The sequence below is a fragment of the Podarcis filfolensis genome (assembly GCF_964270895.1).
Source record: "Podarcis filfolensis genome assembly, chromosome: 14".
NCBI lineage: Eukaryota > Metazoa > Chordata > Lepidosauria > Squamata > Lacertidae > Podarcis > Podarcis filfolensis.
Genome location: NC_139616.1, coordinates 7,519,650 through 7,543,909, shown reverse-complemented (window position 1 = coordinate 7,543,909; position 24,260 = coordinate 7,519,650). Strand labels below are relative to the sequence as shown.

Genomic DNA, 24,260 nt, shown 5'->3' with positions numbered 1-24,260 from the left:
TTAAGAACTATGATTTGGAAAACCGTTAAAAGGACATGCAATGAAATTCAACCAAGGGGAAGTAAGTCACTTAACAATGTTCATAAGCGTAATTTTTAATAAGATTGTGATTTATGTTTGTTTGTTTTATGTGTTTGTTTGTTTATAATGTTGTGAAAACCAATAAAAAAAAATTTGGGGAAAAAATTAAATAAAAGCACACATTCTACTCATGTAAAAACACACTGATTCCCGGACCTACCGCAGGCCGGATTTAGAAGGCGATTGGGCCGGATCCGGCCCCCGGGCCTTAGTTTGCCTACCCCTGACTTACATCATAGGAGCCTACACAACACAAAACACTGTTGCTGTATGTAGGTTTTATTTTATTTGGTTCTTATATTTTGGAAATGTACATCCACTTTGGGGGAGGCTCCCAAGAGAGTGGAGCCCTAAGCTAGAGCTTGTTTAGCTTATACGTAAATCCGGCGCTGGTTGCAGGCGCAGAGAGGGCTGCAAACCCCTCGCCCTCTCCTCCGCAGGCTCGTTGGCACGGGCTGCTCCCCGACTCCGCCTTGTCCCCGGGGCAGTGCCCGCTTCCCCTCCGACCGGTTTTTTTGCACGGTCACATGACCCGCCCACCCCCCTGCGCCGCATCCTCCGCTCGGCGGCGTTTCTCCGACCATGGCGGGGCTCCGCTGCGCGCTGCTCTCCCTGCTCGCCGCTGCCCCCGCCGCCGCTGCCGTGTGGCCGCAGCCGCAGTCGCTGGTCCAGGCTGCCCAGGGCGGCTGCCGCTTCCGAGCCCGGAGCTTCCGCTTCGGCTATGCCGACTCGTCGGCCGTGGGGCCCGGCTGTTCGGTGCTGGATGAGGCGTTCCGACGTTACTGGGCGCTGCTTTTCCTTCCCGGACTCGAAGACGCAGGTCAGGCGGGGTTGGGGGGCTAAGGGTGATTTTCAAGGAGAAGCACCGCTCTTCTTTCATATCTGCACGCTTTGCGGGGCTTGCGGGATTTGATTGCCGAGGGGAACTCTGCACGCCCAGAGACACGCCGCTTCCTCCCTTCCAAGCTGGGGAACTGAAAGCTCCGAGCGTGGCCGAGTCTGACCTCTGTTTGTAGAAAGCATTGCATCCAGCAGTTTTATTTCAATTTTAAAACTTTGAAAATTATGCAAAGGATTTCATTTGTACTCATTCTGATAAACTAAATATTATGGTACGAGGTGCTGCTGCTGTTTGGGATGTGTGTATGTGTAGGGGGAAAAGGAGTATCAACACAGTCATGTGCATTATTTTAAAATGTACTCCTACACTAATAATGCTGTTGTCCAAAATAATGCAAGTCATGTTTATTTAGTTGCATTTCTAAGACTTTTTATCTGGCCCCCAGAACCCTCTGTAGGCCACGCCCCTCCACAGTCCCTGCTTGGCACCCTCCATGCATTGTTGTTGCTGTTGTCTCACTCAAATGAGTCCTTGAACATGGCTGTACCTCTTGCAATAAATTGGGGGGGGGGACTGTGGCAACTAGCCTGGTATACAAAGGTCAATTTTATATTTCTTGCTCTTCCCGCATAGCCTCTGGCCCAGCTAGAACGTGGGTCATTATTTGCCTTCTGAACAACAACCTCAGGGCAATGTACCCTAAAGATAACGCAAAACAGTTAAAAGCACAAAAACAGCAAAGGTGTTTCAAATAGAAGTAGAGCCATACAAAGCAGACATTCGTGGTAAAAACCCAGGTATGCAGTTGGGGAAACTTGTTGGAACAAAAATACCTCCAGTTGTTTCTGGAATGTATGTAGGTAGTAGTGGACACCTGTCATATCATTTGACAATGACACCTGCCAGAAGATCTCAGGATGTTTGAACGAGCAGCATCAAACACCACGGACAGGAGGTTTCTTTTATTTCAGATAATAAATTGCATGGGCAAGCAAAAGAAAAATGTGAATTAAAAACTCATAAATCTATGCCTAAGACACATACTCTTCACTATTGCAATTCAATTTTATATTGTATCATCATCAATACAATTTTGATACAATGGTCACCATATTCTCAGCCCTAACAATAATTTTCATAATATTATAGGGGGAGGGGAGAAATAAATGTAATCGTTGCCCAAATTCATTGACAGATGTTTCCTGTGCTAGCAGAGACCATGATTTATCTTTCATTTGTTCTTTCTTGCTTGCTTCAATTGTGTTTCGCAGGGAACGCCCACTCTGAGGAGCCCTGTAATGAGCTTCTTGTGAGTGTCGCCGAGCCAGGGTGTGATGGCTACCCTTCGCTGGACTCCTCAGAGAGCTGTAAGAGAACCAAGTGTCTTAGCACCACCTCCAGAGCTGTGTGGGCTACTGTGTTTGAGCAACTGTGCTCGAGAGCTGCTTCAGTGCAGCTGGAAAGTATTGCAAGCAGGTATTGGTGGCGCTGTGGTCTAAACCAGTGTTTTTCAACCTTTTTTGAGCAAAGGCACATTTGTTTCATGAAAAAAATCACGAGGCACACCACCATTAGAAAATGTTAAAAAATTTAACTCTGTGTCTATATTAACTATATATAAAGTAATTCTCTTGAATAGGAATCAAATAAACACAAAGAAAGTATTAGTAAATTTTAGTAACCAGTTCCGACATTCAAGCATGGTTTAATATTTTTTTCTTTAATGGCAAACAAAAACATTGCGGATCGTTCTCTGCTCAGCAGGGATCGATCCGCTGATCCCCGCTGAGCCGGCGGATGACAGCTCCGTCTCCGCACTGTGTGCGGAGAGGGAGATGTCAGATCCCCGCTGCTCTCTATGGGGAATCGGATGAGAGCAGACCGCCTGTCCACTCTCATCCGATCCCATCCGATCTGATCCCCACCCAGGATGGATGGAAAATAGGGTGGACACAGTCCGGCGCCCGCCTAGTGGGCGCAAATTTGACATTATTTTTTTTTAAATCTTTCGAATTTTTCAATTTTTCCCACGGCACACCAGGCAACAGTGTGCCGCGGAACATTGGTTGAAAAACACTGGTCTAAACCACTGAGCCTCTTGCGCTTGCCGATCAGAAGGTCAGCGGTTCAAATCCACACGATGGGATGAGCTTAAGTTGTTCTGTCCCAGCTCCTGTCAACCTAGCAATTTGAAAGCACGCCAGTGCAAGTTGATGAATAGGTATCATTGTGGTAGGAAGGTAAACAGCGTTTCCGTGCTCTCTGATTTCCATCATGGTGTTCCGTTCCACCAGGAGCAGTTTAGTCCTGCTGGCCACATGACTCAGAAAGCTGTCTGTTGACAAACGCCAGCTCCCTCAGCCTGAAAGCAAGATGAGTGCTGCAACCCCATAGTCGCCTTTGACTGTACTTAGCCATTCAGGGGTCCTTTACCTTTACCTTTTGCAACAGACATCACTCACTGAATGCTGAATTAGGATACGTTTGTTTATTTCAGAGACTGCCCTATGTACTTTAGGAAGAATAAGAGCAGAGGAGGTCAAACTGAGACCCTCTAGATATGACTGAACTTTTCATCTCATCGCTGATCTCTTGCCATGCGGGTTGGGGTGAATAGGAGCTGAAGTGCCAAACACCTCAAGGGCACCAGGTTGGGGAAGGCTGGCCAAATTGATGGGAGTGTACTTTTGTTGCTGTTGCTGCTGCACATTTAGGAGTCTAGGCTGCTGAAAATCACAGTATAGATGCTTTATTTGCCTTCTACTGGCCCCTGCTATAAACCTAGAAGAACAGACTCATTATCTCTCTGAGGTTCCGCATATATTGGCATAATTCTGAGAAAGGCTACATTTTAAGAAGTCCTAACAACTCTTTTGTTTGATGCTCTTTCAGATAAGCTGACCGTTTCAGATGAGCAGATGCTTCTGACAGCACATACTGTATGGGGAGCTCTCAGAGGTAAGGCAACTGAATTTTCCCACGGCCCCTCTTCCTGGGTCTGTGTAAGCAGAAGGTCCATAGCTCAGTAGCTGAGCATCTGCTTTGCATGCTGCAGGTCACAGGTTCAATCCCTGGCCTCTGCAGGTAGAGAGAGACTCCCTGCTTGAAATCCTGGAGAGCCACTCCCAGCTGGCTGAGCTCGATGGGCAAATGGGTCGACGCAGTAGAAGACAACTTTCTACGCTCCCATGTTTTGTTTTTATACCATGTACATTTAAGTTGATCTTGCCTTGTTCCACAGGGCTGGAGACCTTCAGCCAACTCGCCTGGAGAGACGATGATGGGGCGGTGAGTGAATATGGATCTTCCATGGTTGGTGATGTTGACGTAATGCATCTGATTGGCCACTGTGAAAACATGAAGGACCATTGGCCTGATCCTGCAGGCTCTCCTTTCACTGCACTGGAATCACAGAACATCTGAATTACAGCCCATGGGATATTCTTCCCCACCTCTAGCCACAATGAGGCTCAGCAGGGCCAGCTGAAAAAACGGCTGCAGAGGCTAAGTTCAAGAATGCCCTGTTCCTGAGTCAAATGGGTTGCATTTCACTCCCACCATGCCCTCTGCCAGCCGTCATCCTTTCCCTCAGGCAAGGGATTTGAGATGACAGGGCAGAGGAAGTAGCTGCTAACTTGTGCTTTGGGGGTGTTTGATTGGAATAATCGAGCAAATACCATTTATTTTCAGGGCTTGCCCGTCAGACTTGCAAACCTGGAGCAGCTGCCCCATACCAGGCAGAAGGCCCATGCTCAGATGTGATGAGAGATGTGAACCAACAACATTGGGTGGGGGTGGAAGGAAGGATCAGGTTTGGGGAAGGCTGCAGTAGTAAAAACTGGCCTGGGCCCTGGGGATGGTCTTTGCCATCGAAGGGTTTTGGAGACTCTCCTGACTGTCGTTCATCTTCTCCCCTGCACAGTTCCGCATAAACAAGACAGATGTAGTTGACTTTCCCCGCTTTCCTCACCGAGGTCTGCTGCTTGATACGTCACGCCATTACTTGCCTTTGAGAGCAATTCTGGAGACACTGGTATGTGAATTTGGCTTAGTGTTGCTAGTCTTTCTGGAAAACTCACGAGTCTGGTTCAGATGATCATCCGAATCAGAAGTGTAGAAACTGTGGTCCTCCAGATTTTTCTGCTCTATTGCGGACATTTATTAGTAATAATCAGAGAACCCCTTTTGGCCTTTTTTTATGTAAAAAGGAAAATGAATTAACCTGTTTGAGTTGGAAGATTGGGAAAATTTTAGAGGGATGATGTGAGTTGTAGTCCCAGCACCCAGGCTAGAGAAACACTGCTATAGAACCTAACCAAAGTTACCGTATTTTTCGCTGTATTGGATGCGCCGGACCACAAGACGCACCTAGTTTTTAGAGGGGGAAATCAAGGAAAAAATATTATTTCCGCCCCCAGCCCCAAAGAGCAACGGACAGAGCTTCTCGGGGCTGCGGGGGAAGCCCAGGTTTTCCCCCCCAGCCACAAAGACCAAAGAAGCCAAGACAGCGAGCGGGATCCATCCCGCTGGCTGTCTTGGCTTCTGCCATAGCTGCGCATCCTCTCCAGCCAGGAGCCAAACCTCTCCAGCGCGGCTAAAGAAGAAGCCAAGGCAGCGAGCACGATCCATCCCGCTCGCTGCCTTGGCTTCCTCTTTAGCCTTGCGCAGCGGGATGGATCGCGCCCGCTGTCCACCGGGGCTGGACTAGATGACTCCTGGGGTTCCCTTCCAACCCTGCAATTCTATGACCTCGGAAGGTGTTGGGGGTCTCCACCACTGGAGGCTTTTAAGCAGCGGTTGGGGGACCATCTGCCTGGCGTTCTTTAGCTGTCATTCCTACATTGTGAGGGGGCTGGGCTAGATGACCCTCGGGTGGCCCTCCCAACTCTATACAGTCCTACAATTCTGCGGCAGGAGATCCACAGCCACTTCACGCAATGCCCACTCCCAGTTTTCATCGGAGAGACATGTGGCTTCACTGTCTAGGTAGGTACCCCCCTACCTGCCACTCTTCCCCCACCCCACTTAAGCCGAGGGAATTCCTGCCCAGAGAAGCTCCCAGGTGAGGCAAGGGTTAAGATCTACCTCTGGTAAATGGCTTTGTATCCCCCCCTCTTTCCCTTTTCTCTTCTTCTTCTATGCTAGTTCCTTCTTTTGTGTTTTGTTTAATCTGTTTTTATTGTATACTAAAATAAAAGCTGCAAAGTTTCCTTTTTTTATAATATCCTCCCCTCCAAACTAAAACGTTAATCTAGATAAAAACACTGATCCAGAGGAAAAGAAGGGGGTGGAGAAAGGAAGAAAAAAGAAAGAGAGGTAGAGATAGAGAGATTTTTAAAAAGTTGGCTTCTTTAGCCTTGCGCAGCCTCCTGCGGCTGGAGAGGCTGCACAAGGCTAAAGAGGAAGCCAAGGAAGCGAGTGGGATGGATGGCACTCACTGCCTTGGCTTCCTCTTTAGCCTTGCGCAGCCTCCCCCGGCTGGAAAGGTTGCGCAAGGCTTTATTGGGAAATTGATTAGCAGCTTTGCTTGCCCCCGGAGTCCACACGCTTCCCTGCGTTGCTCTGCTCCCTCCGGGCAGTCTCCAGCTGCAGTTAGCAGAGTGAAATACACAGCGTCAGAAGCAGAAGCGGTAAGCCGTGTGTGCGTAGTAAATCAGGCTGACGCACGCTTTCTTCCTTATCTTACAAATAGCTTTATTCTCGTAAAAAAACAAATCGTAACTTTCCCGGTGACACAGCACTCATTTTCCACTCCTCTCCCGGACGGAGTAAAAACAGACTCTGTGAGACAGAGTAGAAGAACACTCCCCTCAGTGTTCTATGCCACGCCTCAAAGAATGTGAGACGTCACTCAGAACTTCTTAACCCTGTAAGTTCTGACTCTCTCCATAGGCTTTTCTACGAGGAGGGAGAAGGGACTGACTGGCCACGTCAGTCCCATCTCCCTCCTGGGCTAAAGCCCACAAGAGCTGCGCGAAACTTGTGTGCGGCTCTTGGGGGCTTTTCCTGCCTGCCTCCCCCTGCATTCACTCCATAGGACACACAGACTTTTCCCCTTAGTTTTTAAGACGGAAAAAGTGCGTCCTATGGAGCGAAAAATACGGTACTCCTGAAACGGGCCAAGATCCACTTGCCATGATCTCTGCAGGCCTAATATAGTGCAACAGGGTCCTGCAATTCCGCAGTAATCCCAGTTTTAGCCTGAAGAATGAGAAGGGGTTAAAACTGGGAGGAAATGCACGTGGACTGGAATGACCCCAGCATGGCAGGAAGTGAATCTGCTTTAAAAAACAGTGCAGAACCCTGCTATCTCTCTTTAGAAATCTGCTTCTGACTGCTGTGCCTGTAGACTCCTCCCTCACCCACAGACCCTGCTGCATTTATACATGTTGTGTCTGGCAGCAGATTGTCTTGTGACGTAGCACTCAGCACCAGAGGAAAGGGTCTAGGATGTTCCTTTTCTGCAATGTTTAGGTTTAATTGCATCCAGGGGTTTATATATGGCATAAAACGTAAAAAGGAAGGGAGGGAGGATTAACAAACAAAACAGAACCCCTGAGAAAGCCTGGGCAAACTAAAGCAGTTTTGTGTGGTCCTGAAAAGAAAATGCAGGCTTCGCCAGGCAAACCTGCCTGCGAAGGGAATTCCAGTGACAGGGGTCACAACTGAAAAGGCTCTGGCTTTAGCTGCCTGCTTCGCTTTGGAAGACTTGTGAGACTGGATAAAGCATAACATGGAGCCTCTGAAGTCTCTCTGAATACTCTTAGTAATTGTAATAATTTATATATTAATGTGGGATGTGGGTGGCACTGTGGGTTAAACCACAGAGCCTAGGACTTGCCGATCAGAAGGTTGGCGGTTCGAATCCCCACGACGGGGTGAGCTCCCGTTGCTCGGTCCCTGCTCTTGCCCACCTAGCAGTTCAAAGCACGTCAAAGTGCAAGTAGATAAATAGGTACCACTCTGGCGGGAAGGTAAACGGCGTTTCCGTGCGCTGCTCTGGTTCTCCAGAAGTGGCTTAGTCATGCTGGCCACATGACCCAGAAGCTGTACGCCGGCTCCGGCTCCCTCGGCCAGTAAAGCGAGATGAGCGCTGCAATCCCAGAGTCGGCCACGACTGGACCTAATGGTCAGGGGTCCCTTTACCTTTTATATATGAATGTAGACCATGTTGGAGTAGAAAGGTGATTTCAGGCATGGTTAATGCAGGGATGGGGAACCTGTCACCTTCCTGATTTCGCTGAACTCTGAGCTCCCGTTGGTCCTTGCCAGCATGCCCTTTGGTCAGGGATGATGGATACTTCGGTCCAACACCATCCAGAGGGCTCCAGGTTCTCCCCATCCCTAGGTTTGTGGGTGGGGAAGACGTCCAGTGACAAACAGCACCCAGGGTACATCTCACTTTTGGGACCCCACGTGAGCTCTGCAGGGCTGCTTCTTGAGAAAGCCAGCCAGCAGCTGTTTCTAATCAATCTCTCAGGACTGTGTGTGCTGCTCTCCAATTCCCTAGGATGCCATGGCCTATAACAAATTCAACGTGTTCCACTGGCACATTGTGGACGACCCATCCTTTCCGTACGAGAGCGTGACATTCCCAGATCTCAGCCAAAAGGTAAGCCAGCACAAGGAGTTTACCAAAGAATCCCTTAAGGACTTGGCAAGGGACTTGTACATGACCTCCCTCCTCACCCCTGCTTTTGTTTAGGAAATTCTTGGGAATACAGTGTTTGTGTTGAAACCTAATGCTTGTGCCCTTCTGGAAAACTGCAGCGTTGCGTGCATCTGAAGTATACAGTGGTACCTCGGGTTACATACGCTTCAGGTTACATACGCTTCAGGTTACAGACTCCGCTAACCCAGAAATACTACCTCGGGTTAAGAACTTTGCTTCAGGATGAGAACAGAAATCGTGCTCCGGTGGCGCGGCAGCAGCAGGAGGCCCCATTAGCTAAAGTGGTGCTTCAGGTTAAGAACAGTTTCAGGTTAAGAACAGACCCCCAGAATGAATTAAGTACTTAACCTGAGGTACCACTGTATTTCCTATCTTGTCGTGGTCTTGTTTGCTCATTGGGAAACTGCCTTTCTGGGGCTGGGGTCAAGGATCGGCTTGGTCAAGCATGTGTTGAGTGTCCATATCTTAGCAGGAGATCCATGGATGAGCTCCCTGGACCTGCTCCTCCTCTTATAGAAGCATGGGATCATAGTTGGAAGGGACCCTGAGGGTCATGTAGTTCCAACAATCTGCAGTGCAGGAATCTCATCCAAAGCATCCATGACAGATGGCCATTCAAACCCTTCTTAAAAACCTCTAATGAAGAAGAGTCCACAACCTCCCGAGAGAGACTGTTCCACCGTCAAACAGCTCTTACTGTCACCCCATTGAAACAGGCTTGTCCACCTGCCTTTTACCTGGACCTAGTAAATCATGGTGGCAATCAGGAGGAGTGGTAGATGCCACTGCCTTCTTAATTATTGGCTCTCTGCCTGACAAACAAAGCAGGTGGTAGGCAAAATGTAAAGGTAAAGGACCCCTGGACGGTTAAGTCCAGTGAAAGGCAACTATGGGGTTGCAGCACTCATCTTGCTTTCAGGCCGAGGGAGCTGGCGTTTGTCCACAGACAGCTTTCCGGGTCATGTAGCCAGCATGACTAAACTGCATTTGGTGCAACGGAACACTGTAATGGAAACCAGAGCACATGGAATGCCGTTTACTTTCCTGCCGGAGCAGTACCTATTTATCTACTTGCACTGGCGTGCTTTCGAACTGCTAGGTTGGCAGGAGCAGGGACCGAGCAACAGGAGCTCACCCTGTCCCGGGGATTTGAACCGCCAACCTTCTGATCGGCAAGCCCAAGAGGCTCAGTGGTTTAGACCACAGCACCACCGGCATCTCTTTTTTAAAAGTAGGTGATAGCAATGAGGAACAGGAGCAGCCCGAACAGCTGGTGAAAATGACAGTGAAGGTACAGACTCCTAAAAGGAGGGTGTCTTTCCCAAAGAGTCTCCAAAGCCTGGAGTTGGCACTATGCTTGTCTTTCTTTAAACTTTTGAGGGTGAGCAATATCTCTGTCAGGCTGAAGGCCCCATCTGCATTATACATTTATAGCGGTATCATACCACTTTAAACAGTACTGCCCCCCCCCCGAATCATGGGAATTGTAGTTTTTCCAGGGTGCAGAGAATTGTTGGGAGACTCACATTATCTTCACAGAGCTACAGTTCCCAAAGTTCTCTGGGAAAGAGGGATTGTTTGCTAAACCACTCTAGGAATTGTATCTCCGAGAGGGGATTAGGGGGTCTCCTAGGAATTCTTAGCACACTTAACAAACTACATGTCCCAGGATCCTTTGGGGGAAGCCATGACTCTTTAAAGTTGCATGATACTGCTTTAAATGTATACTGCAGATGGACTAGGTGAGAATTTTGAATAATCCACTTCTCTTAAGGACTCCAGCCTAGACACAATTTTAACAAGACTTGCAGGGCAGTAAGATGTTGTGACTTTGTGCCTTTCCAGGGAGCCTTCCACCCTACCACCCATGTGTACACTGCCAGAGATGTGAAGACAGTGATTGAGTATGCCCGGCTGCGTGGGATCAGGGTGATTTCCGAATTTGACACTCCTGGCCATACTCTCTCGTGGGGTCCAGGTAAGAGCTGGCCTGCAGCGACCAGCTGAATGGCGTACTTAGTGGTTCTTGGAGCCAATGTATATTCTGAGTCTAGAGTTAGGATCTGGACACAAACGAAAACCACCTAGCTGAAAGAGGTGTGCTAGATATGTAGCTCTTTGAGCCAGGTGTTTATATGACTCTTTCAGTGTGTAAATCTAATGTATTTAACATTATATGTAACATCTAATTCCTTAAAAATCAGCACTGGCACACCACAGGGATGTGTGCTAAGTCCCTACCTGTATTCATTGTATACATACGATTGTGTACCATCTGACCTGTCTACTGCAATTATTAAGTTTGCAGATGACACCACCGTAATGAGTTTAATAACAGGTGGAGATGAATCAGCGTATAGAGGGTAGGTCCAAAAAATATCTACATGGTGCCTAGGGAACAACTTGCACCTTATTATCAGCAAGACAAAGGAGATGGTGTTGGACTTTCAGAGGAAGAGAGGAGACCTTAGAGACCAACTACGTTTGTTCTGGGTACTGTATAAGCTTTCGTGTGCATGCACACTTCTTCTGATATATAGACATGGTTAGGATTGGGCTGTTAGTGAATTGTAACTTTCTGCATGCTATTCTTAGCTTTACAAGTCTTTCCATTGGGTCCCTTTTGGCAAAGGGGACCAGTGCCTTATCTTCTAGGGCTGTTTATGCAGAGCTTGCTTTTTTCTTTTGCTCACTGCTCCATGTGTTTAAGCAGACTCCCTGCCACCCCAATCCAACCCCTGCCTTTGTTTTTTGTTTTTTTCTCATCTTAGGCATCCCAGGCTTGTTGACTCCCTGCTATGTGGGCCCCAATCCCTCCGGAAGCTACGGGCCAGTCAACCCCAGCCTCAATACAACTTACCAGTTCATGGCCAAGTTTTTTGCCGAAGTCAGTTCTGTGTTTCCAGACTTCTACATTCACCTGGGAGGAGATGAGGTTGACTTCACATGCTGGCAAGTCTTGATTTCTTGGAGGGATCTGGAGTGGGAGTGACAGGGAGGTGGGGGAAGGAGAGAAGCTGGCTAGTTTCAGTGACCTGTGTCTTCTGGGATAATAGTTTTGTTGTACATGTACAGCTTTCTTGCTGTGAACCATAAGTGTTTCTTCTCTTCTCTCCTCTCTGTCTCTCTCTCTCTCACACACACAGTTTTCTTGGGAGATGTTGTGAATCTTTCAAAAACTCCTCCACCCATCATCAGAATTGCTGAAACTCTGTTTGGTCCTTCCTTTCTGACTTCCCTATCCCATAAAATTGACTAGATAAATGCATCCATGCAAGCAACAAATCAATGACTCATATTTTTAATATGTAATTGGCTGATTGTGTTACGCCAAAAGAACAACAAGTCATAAAACAAGCGCAATATATTTACATGCCCATCAGATACAGTCTCCCTTTCCATCTCTGTTACTTTCCATCAGACTACATATCCGGAGCATTTTAATTATAGATATCCACAAGAAAGGCAGATTTTCCTGACCAGTAGGCACGCTCTGCCCATTCTTTTCAGGTTTCTTCCTGTCATCTGGAGTGGCTAGAATCATAGAGGTATATAGTTGGCAGGGACCCCAAGTGTCATCCAGTCCAACCCCCTGAAATGCAGGAATCTCAACGAAAGCATCCATGACAGGTGGCCACCCAACCTCTGCTTAGAAATCTCCAAGAAAGGAGAGTCCACAACCTCCTAGGGGAGTCCGTTCCCCTGTCAAACAGCTCATACTGTCAGAAAGTTCTTCCTGATGTTTCATCAGAAACTCCTTTCTTGTAACTTGAAGCTGTCCTACCCTCCGGAGCAAATCATGCTTGCTTAAAAAAGAAATCAAAATCAAAAGGGATTCTGCTAAAAGAAAGGGAGGATTCTACTTTGTATACTGCAGTTCATTGTGATTACGTAGTAAATCACCCGATGTGTGCAGGATGAGAGGTCCGTTCTTGTTTTTATTTTTGTTGAGCCTCGGAGAAAGCCATCATTCAGAGCCTTTGGTGGGTGCTACATGTTCTGTGGTTCCAATCTAGCTCCTCTCCTTCCCATGCAGGAAGTCCAATCCAGATGTTCAAGCGTTTATGCAGAAGATGGGGTTTGGCGAAGACTATACCAAGTTGGAATCATTCTACATCCAGAGGTAAGGACCATTGCTCTCAGTTGCTCAGGGGCTTTCACAGAGCAGAAGCTGTAGGGACTGCTGCCAGATGTTGGATGATCACCCCAGTCTTCCAGGTGATGCTTCTTGTACAGGTGCATTCCTCTGCTTTTGGCCTCCCCAGGGAAACATAAATAAAAAAATATTTGCAGAGACTATCAAAACTCTGATCTCCCACCACCTCTCCAAATCTCAAGATATTTACCTACAGTCCTTTTTGGTTTTGCCCCTTTCTTGAACTGTTTGGAGAACTGATCCAAGTTAGGTTGCAATTTTATACACGCTTATCTGGGAGTAAGCCCCACTGAAGTCAGTGGGACCTACTTTTGAGTAGCTGGGACTGGCTAGTAGCACTTGAGTCTCTTCGTTCTCCCTCCTCCAGTTGCATTGGCTTTTGGTACAGTCCCTGGAATGTAACCCCCACATAAGTTGTGGGCTTACTGTGTAGTTCTCCAATTTGTTCAAATAAGAAACTATGGTTACCACTTTTAGAACAAACCATGGTTTGAAGTTAATAGCCTGACATGTTCCAAAGCTAGTGATTACAGTTTTTCCGTTGGACCAGATGGGCAACTTGTTAATTAATTGCAGCTCGTGCAAAATAAGGAGCAAATGTGCTCTGTGGACTCATTCATACCTTGGTTTATTAAGCTAAGATATGACTATCCAAGCCAGCTTTTTGAGTTGGGAGTGCAAATGAAGGAACACAGGAAGGTGCCTTATCCTGGGTCAGTGTTCCCTTGAGCGTCCATCAAGGCTGCGAACAGCGGCACTGTTGTGGCTTCCAGTCCGCTTCGACTGCGCCAATCTGCTTCTCCCAGTTAGAGCAGAGTATCTTGAGCAGCAGTGTGCCTGTGCAGAAGGAATCTCAGCCATGCAATAAAACTCTCATACAGCAGCTTCCTCTATTCTACGAAGCTTTATTGTACAGCAGCAAAACAACAAATCAGCCAGGAGAGAGCAGAGACATGATGCTTCTCCTATCGCAGCCAAAACAGAAAGTAAAAACATTCACATCACAGAGTACAATACCCATATGCAAACACACCCCCAGTGACAGGCCGTCATTCTCCTTGAGCTGTTAACTCTGTAAGCTCTGGGTATCCTCCCTGCAGAAGCTGAGGACCTTCTGCATGCAAAACAGATGCTCTTGCACTGAGCTATGGCCCTTCCAGGTACTTTGCCTGGAATATAGGCAAAGTAGGAATAAATGGGAAGGATGGGAAACACCTCCTTTTTTCAGTAGTTCTTTCTCTTTACTCCAGGCTGCTGGATATAGTCTCCTCCTACAACAAAGGCTACGCGGTATGGCAGGAAGTTTTTGATAACGGAGTGAAGGTGAGAAGGCCTCTAGGTGAATTTCCAGCTGCTGTGTCCTATTCACAACTTTCTCTCCCCTCCACCAACCAATATATGGATCTGCTTCTTGCATGGTGCAGCAGAAATTCTTCTCTCCCCCCCCCCCACTCCTGCCTTCTCTTTTATGTGGACAGCTGGGCAAAAGTCGTGGCAGCAAGATCTGGTAGTGGAGCAATTGCAATGTAGGAAGAATGTTTGCATAACTGTGGATCCCTCTGCCCCTCTCCCCACCAAATGCTGCTGAGCAGGAGTGTCGTTGAATTTGCAACCGTCCCATATACAGTGGTACCTCTGGTTGTGAGCGGGATGTGTTCCGGAGCCCTGTTCGCAACATGAGCAGAATGCAACCCGTGTCTGCATGTTCATGGGTCGTGATTCGCCGCTTCTGCGCATGCACATGCGCGAGCAGCGAAACCCGGAAGTAACCCTTTCTGGTACTTCCAGGTCGCCGCGGGGCGTGTCCTGAAAGAACGTAACATGAAGCGGACCTAACAAGAGGTATGACTGTATTCCTTCTCAAGGCAAAGTACCTGGAAGGGCCGTAGCTCAATGGTAGAGCATCTGATTTGCATGCAGAAGGTCCCAAGGTCTATCCTCAGCATCTACAGGTGGGAAAGGGTGTAGCTTGGAGGGGTGTGTGGCCTGGGGAGGGTCCCAAGGGCAAGGTAGAGGGGCCTGGAGGGCTGCATTTGACCCCTGGATCAGAGGTTCCTTACCCCTGGGCTGGGTCAAGGTCGCAATTACGTTTCTGAGAGGCCAGAATAAGAGCCATTTCCCCATTGGCACATCCCCACCATAGTTGCCTGGGCTTCTGGCTGGACTGCTGTATCGAAGCACATCACTTAGGGATGAATGAATCTTTCATCACCTACAAGTCTCATCTTGGCCTTGCTGCCTGGGACCAATGGCACCTAGAGGGGCGCTGATTCCTTAACCCAGGGCCTGCATGAGTTGGCAGCCAGCGGAGCTGAGAGAATATCACAAAAGGTGTGCTTGATCTCATGCGCTGCTTGGCTCTTTCTAGCTGCTACTCGTCTGCAATGCTGCTTCTCTCCTTCCTCTCTCCCAAAGCCGCTTTGCATTTCTGACCCACCTTTTGTTCTCTTTAAGCACTAAGCTGTTCTGCTCTTGCTCTAAAGAGGAATAGGTTGCCACTGTCTGTCCCGTTCAGGCTGTTCCTGTATTACAGGAGTGCCTGGAACATTGAGCTTTGCATGCAGCCTGTGTGTGTTTGGTCCCTTTGGCTCACCTTCTTCTTGTTTTGTGTTCTCATTTTGTATTTTTCTGTGGTGAACTGCCCTAGGATCTCCGAATGAAGGAGAGTATAGAAATATTAATATTAGGAATATTAGTAGTAATAATAATAATAATTCATACATATGAGCCAATCAATGCATGCATATCAATCACATGGTACGTCTGATTAAGCACATGCTACACATCTGATGAATGGTGATCCTGGGGTATCCCGGGGTGTGCAAGAGTGTTGGGGTGGGGATTTAGTCAGGATCACCGTGGTGGAGAAAGCGTTATCTCCTCTCTGGTTTCCTTATTATTTTTTCTAATTCATTACTATTATCAATTTAATTTATGCATTGCTTCCCATGGAACATGCCAAAGTGATTTACGATACAATAAAGGGACGCGGGTGGCGCTGTGGGTAAAACCTCAGTGCCTAGGACTTGCCAATCGTATGGTCGGCGGTTCGAATCCCCGCGGCGGGGTGAGCTCCCGTCGTTCGGTCCCAGCTCCTGCCCACCTAGCAGTTCGAAAGCACCCCTAAGTGCAAGTAGATAAATAACGGGAAGGTAAACGGCGTTTCTGTGTGCTGCGCTGGTGCTGGCTCGCCAGAGCAGCTGTGTCACGCTGGCCACGTGATCTGGAAGTGTCTCCGGACAGTGCTGGCTCCCGGCCTCTTAAGTGAGATGAGCGCACAACCCCAGAGTCGGACACGACTGGCCCGTACGGGCAGGGGTACCTTTACCTTTTTAAAGAGATATACAAAACTCAAAAAATTAAAAAATTGTCTAGTAGCACCTATAGACTAAGTTTGTTCTAGTATAAGCTTTCGTGTGCATGCACACTTCTTCAGATACGGATGGACTTCCATTTCATGCAGCTCAATGTGGTGCCTTCCATGATTCTAGATTCGGGTAGGTAGCTGTGTTGGTCTGACGCAGTCGAAATAAAAATAAACAATTGTCCAGTAGCACCTTATAGACAACTAAATTTGTTCTGGTAATACGCTTTCGTATGCGTGCACACTTCTTCAGATACCAGATATATAAGGTATATAAAATATCAGATACATAAAACAGTTGCAGATGTAAAAAGCAGTCAAAACCATTGCATATAAAAAGCAGTAAGAAAGAAAGCAACTCTGCAGGTTGGAACAACAACAGCACCTGCTTATAAATTCAGTTCAAGTCCGGTGCAGATAGCAGCTGGGATAAAGATCTCCATTTAGAATGGCTGTAATTCACGTGGCGTCACTGTTGCGGCTTCCCATGATTCCACGGCCGCCCTGCTGTCTTAACTGAACGCAGGGCCCTTCCCTGGTCTCTGGTCTCTGACGTGCTTCCCTGCCTTGCTTCTCTTTTGGGCAGGTGAAGCCTGATACCCTGATACACGTGTGGAGAGAGAACGCAGGGACATACCAAGCAGAGATGGCTCGCGTCACCAAAGCCGGCTACCGGGCTCTTCTCTCTGCCCCCTGGTATCTTAACCACATCTCTTATGGACAGGATTGGATGGCTGTTCACCAGGTGGAGCCATTGGCATTTGAAGGTACGTTCTTGGTGTTGGCTTTCCTGCTATCTTGGGTGCTGTGAGGCAGAGAGGTTGTGAGTCACCAGGCCCGCCCGCAGGGTGTCAGCCCTTGCGTGTGAAGCCCTAAATGGCTTGTGACCCAACCACCTAAGAGCGCTTCCCTGAGTCTTGACCCCCTCAGGCCCTACGATTGGCAGGGGAGGCCCTGCTAGTGGTGGCACCACTGGGTGTTGCCTTGTTGGCAGAGAACAGGGGCAGGGCCTTCTTGGTGGTGGCTCCCCATTTGTGGAATGCCCTCCCTCATGTGGTGCGTGATTATTATTATTTATTAAAGATTTTATTGATTTACAAAAGTGTGCAATGTCTCTCTCTCATATTTTTTTCCCATGTAACATTTTTACAAATCAGTTTCATTTGTTGAGATATTAGGAAGAAAAGGGGGAAAGAGGTGGAGGGGCGGGAGATGGGTGGGGGTGCGGTCGGGTGGCGATGTTTCTATTTTACTTACTATATGTAGGGTTTGGTGTCAGCATTGCTTGTGCAGGTTCTCTGCTGTTCACTTGTGTTCCTTTGGTGGTGAGAGAGGTTGGGGTTGGCCTGGGGTATGGCTGTTTATTTGTGGTTGGCTGTGGTGGTCTTTGTTTTCATGTGTGAGTGGGGTGGGTGGGAGGTTCACCCAGGCAATTGAAATTAATGGTTGTGAGGGTATGTGACTGTTTTTAGATGTTGTTAATGTTTTAGATGTTATTGTTTTAAATACATTTTTTTGAAGAATACATCTTGTTGACAGGCAGCCCAGAACAGAAGAAGCTGGTGATTGGAGGAGAGGCCTGCATGTGGGGTGAATATGTGGATGTGACAAACTTAACCCCAAGACTCTGGTAAGATCAGCGGTCACTGATGGAGGTCCTTCTTGAGCTCATTTGCCTGGTTGGAATGTGTCCTTGACGCCTCTGGCTTCCCAGCAGGAGAGAGGGGCAGCCAGGTTTGCTGATGATACTAAGCTGGTTCAGAGTTGTTAAAATACAGAAAAAAGAGATAGTGACGAGATGCAAAAGGACCTCTCCAAACTCGTTTAGGCGTTAAAATGGCAAATGTAATTCAGTGTAAACAAGTGTAAGGTAAAGGTAAAGAGACCCCTGATTGTTAGGTCCAGCCACGGACGACTCTGGGATTGTGGTGCTCATCTCGCTTTACTGGCCGAGGGAGCCGGCGTACAGTTTCCGGGTCATGTGGCCAGCATGACTAAGCCGCTTCTGGCGAACCAGAGCAGCGCACGGAAACGCCGTTTACCTTCCCGCCGGAGCGGTACCTATTTATCCACTTGCACTTTGACGTGCTTTCAAACTGCTAGGTTGGCAGGAGCAGGGAGCGAACAACGGGAGCTCACCCCATCGTGGGGATTCGAACCGCCAATCTTCTGATCGGCAAGTCCTAGGCTCTGTGGTTTAGACCACAGCGCCACCCGCGTAATTCAGTGTAAATTCAGTGTAAACAAATGTAAATATCCCTTCGGGGCCAGGGACCTTAACCTCAGACCTGGGGGGTCATATCTGTCTAGCCCAGGGGTCGGCAAAGTTTTTGTGACTTGGGCCGGTTCACAGTCCCACAGACGCTGCGGTGGGCCAGTGTGTGTGTCTGTGCGCACACGCACACACGTGCAAACGCTATTTCCAGTGTGGAGGAGGTGTGCGCAGCTTCCCATTGGCTGCAGGAGCTTTCTGCAGCCAATGGTAAGCCGGCCAGCATCACAGAAGGCGGTCCCCGTTCTGCTTCGCACCGGTTTAGCACGGCGCATGGGAGCCGACCGAGCGGGCAGCAAGGGTCCATGGGCCGGTTAAACGGCCCCCATGGGCCACTTGTGGCCCATGGTTCTTAAGGTTGTCGACCCCTGGTCTAGCCCTCTGAACTCTCCCCAGGCTTCACATCCCAAGAGTTCTTCCCTGGCTGGAATGTGTCCTTGGACTCCAAACTGCCTTTCATTTGCATGTTTTGCTTGATGGGATGGAGACTAGAGAGGCATGTGTAGAAACTAGCCTCCTGAGCTCAGGTAAAATATTCTCATGCTGCCTTGGCTGCTATTGTCTCTGGCTCTGCCTGCCTCTGGCATGTGGAGCCCAGAAGATTTCCTAGAATGCATCCCCCAGACTGAAAAAGCCCCTGATGTAAAACGACATCCCTGCACCACTAGTCACCAACTACATGCTACTACAGGGAACCAAAGCAAACCTGTCCCAAGGAGTGGGCAGGTCCCAAGTATTTCGCCAGAGCCCCATAATTTCTGCACGGGCAGGTAATGGTCTGTCCAACAACATACCGTATTTTTCTGTGTATTAGACGAGGGTGTTTTATTAAAACATCATGTTAAAAATCTTGGCTCATCTTATACACGAGTAGTGCTGAGGTGGGACGTGTAATTGGCTGCAGCCGTGAGTCACAGATTCTCAGCGGTGATAGGGCGGCTGATTGGTGGTTGTGGCAAGGGTTGTTGGCAATTGGCTGCTGCTGCGACAATTGGGCGGCCCCAGCAATGCGTGCAGTTGTCAGCATCCATGCGGCGGGTGAGGGGTTTTCGGCAATCCCTCCCCCCTTAAAATGCTACACATCTCTCAGCAGTTCCCCTAACAAAGCTTAACAACTCTAGGCAATCTCCCCCCCCATCTTCTTAATTTTGTCCCCCAAAATAGGGAGCGTGTTATACACAGAAAAATATGTTAAGTCTCCTCCTGCCCTGCCCTGCCCTGCCCTGCCCTGCCCTGCCCACGTGTCTAGGCCTTTGCAATTAATTCCCTGCAGAGGATTTTTTCCATTTGCTCTTAATATGTGTAGAGGAGATTCTGCTCTTGCCATTATATCTTGTCTGCCTATTTCTGTTTCTATTTTACTTCCGGATTGTGGTGGCCTTTAGCTTTAAGGCTTGAATGTCGTGATTGCAATGGAGATGGCGGCCTCCTTCTCGCTACCAGAGCCATCGTTGTGTTCACTGGATTGATTTCTGTCCTGGACACGGAATGAATAAGCAAATAGTGAGAATTTCCGCTCCTGCTTCCGTTTTGGTCAGAATTCTCACGTTCCAAGCAAGCGTGCCATTCCTTAAGCTTAACCCAGGAGCCTCTTTCGCCAGGGTTCAGTGCTTGCTCCTAGGCTGTGACTTATTTTCACCAGCCCTGTCATAGTTTCTGACGTGAGGGCTGTGCTGTTTTATTTCCTCAAGGCCTAGAGCTGGGGCTGTAGCAGAGAGACTCTGGAGCAACGCGACGGTCCGAGACCTGCAGGATGCATATAGGAGGCTGGGAGACTTCCGGTGCACCCTCCTCAGGTAACACCCTCTGCTGGGTCCTCTGGGAAGTTTCGTTTGTACCCGTGGTTCTCAAGAACGGACGTGCAATGTGACCATCGCATTTAGCCATGGAGAGTGAAAAGGGCAGAACCTGTGAGCTGTAGCTGGATATACAAAAAAGGCCTTTGTGCTTAATGTCCTGAGATTTCCATGCACCTCAGGCAGCAATCCTGTACGCTGGGGTGGGGAACTGGATCTGGCCATATGTCAATCACCGGCTGTGACACCAGGCGACCTGCTTTGCACTGTTTGAAATCAAACAGGCACAGTACATTGCAAACCTTAGCAACCAGCTGATTGTCAACGCTTGCAGAGCATAGATCAGTGGTGCCAGCAAACCTGCTTTGGGCCAAGCCCCACCTGTAACTGCCTTGCTCCTTGTATTTTATGCCAGGCGCAGGGCAGGTGGGCATGGCTTGGCCAATAAGGTTGATGCTGTCTTGTGTGCCAGATAGGGAGACCAGGCAGGCCTTCTTAAGCTGCTGTCCATGCTTGACTGGGAATCATAGAATTACAGAGTTGGAAGGGACCTGAGGATCCTCTAGTCCAGGGGTCGGCAACCTAAGGCACATGGGCCACAAGCGGCCCATGGGGGTTGTTTAACCAGGCTACGAGCCGCTCCCCGAACCGAGCTACCTGCTCGGCGAGTCCCCGTGCACTGCGCTAAACCGGCACAGCGCAGTGCGGGGACTCGCTTCCACGTCGCTGGAAGTTGCATCTGCACATGCACAGACGCCGAAAATCACATCTGCGCAGACACACATGCTGGAAATCGCAAGCGTGTGCACACGATCCAGCCCACAGAGGGATCTCCACTGGAGTGAACCGGCCCAGGCGAGGTAAACCTTGCCGACCCCTGCTCTAGTCCAACCCCCTACAATGCAGGAATATGCAGCTGTCCCATATGGGGATCGAACCTGCAACGTTGGCGTTATTAGCACCAACTGAGCTATCCGAACTTAAAAATGGGAAGCGTAATGCAGGTGGTCAACAAAAGCAGTTTAAAGACTCTCTCAAGGCAAATCTTTAAAAATGTAGTATAAACACCGACAACTGGGAAACACTGGCCTGCGAACGCTCCAGTTGGAGAACAGCCTTTACCAAAGGTATCATGGGCTTTGAAGACGCTTGAACTCAGGACAAAAGGGAGAAGCGTGCTAAAAGGAAGGCATGCTTGGCACATCCACACCATTATCAACTCCCACCCAGAAACCTATGTCCTCACTGTGGAAGGATGTGTGGATCCAGAATTTGCCTCCACAGTCACTTACAGACTCACCGTTAAGACCATGTTCATGGAAAACAATCTTACTCAGCTACGAGGGATCGCTAAAGAAGAAGAAGCAGCTCTAACCAACTGAGCTACCCAGGGAGTAAGTCCCATTCATTTAAGTGGGACTTACTTCTGAGCAAGCAGGCATAGTGCAGTGTTACCACGGTTCCCAAACTGTCTTTGCACAGTGAAAGAAAACTAAGAGATTTGCTAGAACAGAGCAAAGGCTCACATAATCAGTTTCCAGCTAATTGCCTCCGGGAAGCCCACAATATCATTCAATATTTGGACATGTAGGCTCAATTTATTTATCAGCTGCAACTAATAAGAACATAAGAGCAGATAAGAAATTGCAAGAGGGGAGAGTGGCTCCTTTGCTCGGGTCCTGCTTGCATGTTTCCCACAGGTATCTGGGAATGTTGTGCTTTCTGACAGCGGCCAACCAGATGCTTCTAGGAAGCCCCCAAGCTAGGGCATGAAAGCTCCTTGCCCCATGTCAATTGGTTTTCAGAGTAGGCTGCCTCTGAACTTTCCCCCTCTAACGCAAGCAGCTGTCAGTTGCTAAAAGGAGATCTCCATGTACCAAGGAATGGCTGCTGTTAGTTTAGAGCAGCTGTGGCTCTGCAGCTGTGGCTGGACTCCTGATCCCATCTTCCCTGGTCCTTGGCTATTCTGGCCAGGAGCTGATGGAATCAGGAGTCCAACAACGTCGGAGGAGCCCCAGTCCTTCCCACCCTTGCTTTTTAGAGACTGGAGCAATAAAAGATAGACAAAATTATAGCTCAGTTGGTTAGAGTGTGGTGCTGATAACATTAAGGTTGCAGGTTCAATCCCCATAAGGGACAGCTGCATATTCCTTCTGCATTGCAGGGGGTTGGACTAGATGACCCCCAGGGTCCCTTTCAGCTTTACAGTTCTGTGATTCAGTGACTCACCGGAATCCAAGTAAGGCATGTTTTCCAGCACGTGTTCTCAGAATTCCCTGGTCTCTCTGTGGATTGACAGATGATTTAAAAAAGGCTTGAGGGGTGTCTTCAGAACGCTGTTAGTATGCAGTATGCGGATGTGTGTTTTAATTTCTTTTTGCACAGTGTTGATTGCATTTGTCTTTTGAATGTTTTTCAATCTCTTTGACGCTTATGGATCATTTTAAATGTTCTTAATTTTTTGGTAAACTGCTTAGAAGCTACAGTGGTACCTCGGGTTAAGTACTTATTTCGTTCCGGAGGTCCGTTCTTAACCTGAAACTGTTCTTAACCTGAAGCACCACTTTAGCTAATAGGGCCTCCTGCTGCCGCTGCACGATTTCTGTTCTCATCCTGAAGCAAAGTTCTTAACCCAAGGTACTATTTCTGGGTTAGTGGAGTCTGTAACCTGAAGCGTATGTAACCCGAGGTACCACTGTATATGTAAATATTGTGAAATGAAAAAACAAAAGCACATCTTCATTGAGCATATTTAATTTTTGTTTTGTTTGTAAAGCAGTGTGATCTTCCATTGATATGCTTTTTCTTCTTCTTTGTTGCAGGCGAGGAATCCGGGCAGAGCCACTGTTTACAGGATACTGTGACTATGAATACAATGCCTTTTGACTTCTACACCCTCATCCTGTTCTCTACCATATCAGTATGACCACTGTAGGCATGGAGAGGGTAGCACTGATTTAGTACTATTTTCAATAAAAAGTTTCAATTATTCGTCAAAGGGAAATCAATCCACTATTGATCTTGGGTCTTAGCAAAAAAGCCACACCATTTAAAATAAGAATGATAATAAAAATCAGTTAAACAAACCTAGAGGTCTACTGGACTCTATGTATATTATGTGTGCATGTTGGGGGGGTCTGAACACCCTCCACCACCACCCCCAAAAAACAATCCCCCTGCCCAAGAATGATGGCAGAGGCAAGGACGGCCCACAGGGGGTATCTGCCCAAGCCCCCACCAAAAAATAATAATTCTAGAGCTGTCACATCACCAAGAGAGCATCCTTACCAGCCACTGAGCCCCCCTATAGTTCTTTCTACTTTTTCCAGGACCTAAAAAACACTGTTATACTCTGGGTTTCTAGCTACGTCACAAGTCAATGTTAGTTGCTCCTCGCTGCCCTCCACGGGCAGCAGGGAGGTTCAGGCAGGGGAAAGCCAGGATTTATGAGGTAAAAATCCTGACACTGTTTGCAGTGGGGTCTGCAGAGCTCACTGCACCCCGCTTAAGCCCATGTATGCCAACTTGAAAGGCAGAACAGGTGCGACCTGGGAGTGTGTCCCTGCCATAGATGAGCCTCCGTCTCCGACATGATTTCTGGTTGGTTCTTCCATAATTTGGACAATTGGCATTAATTAAGAGGCGCTCCTGGACGGACATGTGCTAATAGGCTGCAGTCAGCTGCCAAAAGGACTGGGCTTGGCTCTTGGAAGGTATCTGGATGTTTTCTTTGAAGCTTGAGAATCCTTACAACAACCGGGAAAGGAAGGGGGACGACAAGGTGCTTCGTGCTTTCATATGGTTTTCAAATGGTCTTCTCTCTTCTTGTCCTCCCCTGCAAAATGAAAGAGACTTGTGTAGCCACGACTATATTATTCTGTCTGTCACCGTGGAAAAGAGGAGAGAGGCTTTAGATTTATGCTCAGCAAGGAATTTAACAACGTTTTGTTATGCCCTCGACCAAAGTTGAATAGACTTTATTTAAAATTATATTTGGATTGAACCAGGAGCATGATGGAGCAATGCAGAGCAAGAAGAATGAATGGCTGCCAAATACAGTCATATCTCAGGTTACGAA

General features: G+C 48.2%; 1 protein-coding gene across 2 annotated transcripts; it reads left to right on the top strand.

Annotated features, from left to right (window-relative positions):
- The first annotated feature begins 615 nt into the window (after positions 1-615).
- HEXA (hexosaminidase subunit alpha) lies at positions 616-23,268 on the top strand. Of its 2 annotated transcripts, none has more exons than XM_083586685.1 (14): positions 616-901; positions 2,194-2,289; positions 3,815-3,880; positions 4,164-4,210; positions 4,845-4,955; positions 8,433-8,534; positions 10,440-10,572; positions 11,366-11,546; positions 12,631-12,717; positions 14,001-14,073; positions 16,701-16,881; positions 17,654-17,744; positions 20,078-20,182; positions 23,005-23,268. In XM_083586685.1, exons 1-14 carry the CDS (start codon positions 664-666, stop codon positions 23,066-23,068), a joined length of 1,575 nt encoding a protein of 524 aa, XP_083442811.1. In that variant the 5' UTR covers positions 616-663; the 3' UTR covers positions 23,069-23,268. The 2 variants fall into 2 exon arrangements, with proteins under 2 accessions (XP_083442811.1, XP_083442810.1); XM_083586684.1 differs by having other exon boundaries at positions 618-901; positions 11,366-11,550; positions 12,635-12,717.
- The last annotated feature ends 992 nt before the right edge of the window (positions 23,269-24,260 follow it).

What these genes read in the sequence shown, in the direction of transcription:
- HEXA (XM_083586685.1), top strand. Translation starts at nt 664, where the DNA reads ATGGCGGGGCTCCGCTGCGCGCTGCTCTCCCTGCTCGCCGCTGCCCCC. An exon ending in TCCCAGATCTCAGCCAAAAG is followed by an intron (nt 8,535 to 10,439) that starts GTAAGCCAGCAC and finishes GTGCCTTTCCAG; the next exon opens with GGAGCCTTCCACCCTACCAC. An exon ending in GAATCATTCTACATCCAGAG is followed by an intron (nt 12,718 to 14,000) that starts GTAAGGACCATT and finishes TCTTTACTCCAG; the next exon opens with GCTGCTGGATATAGTCTCCT.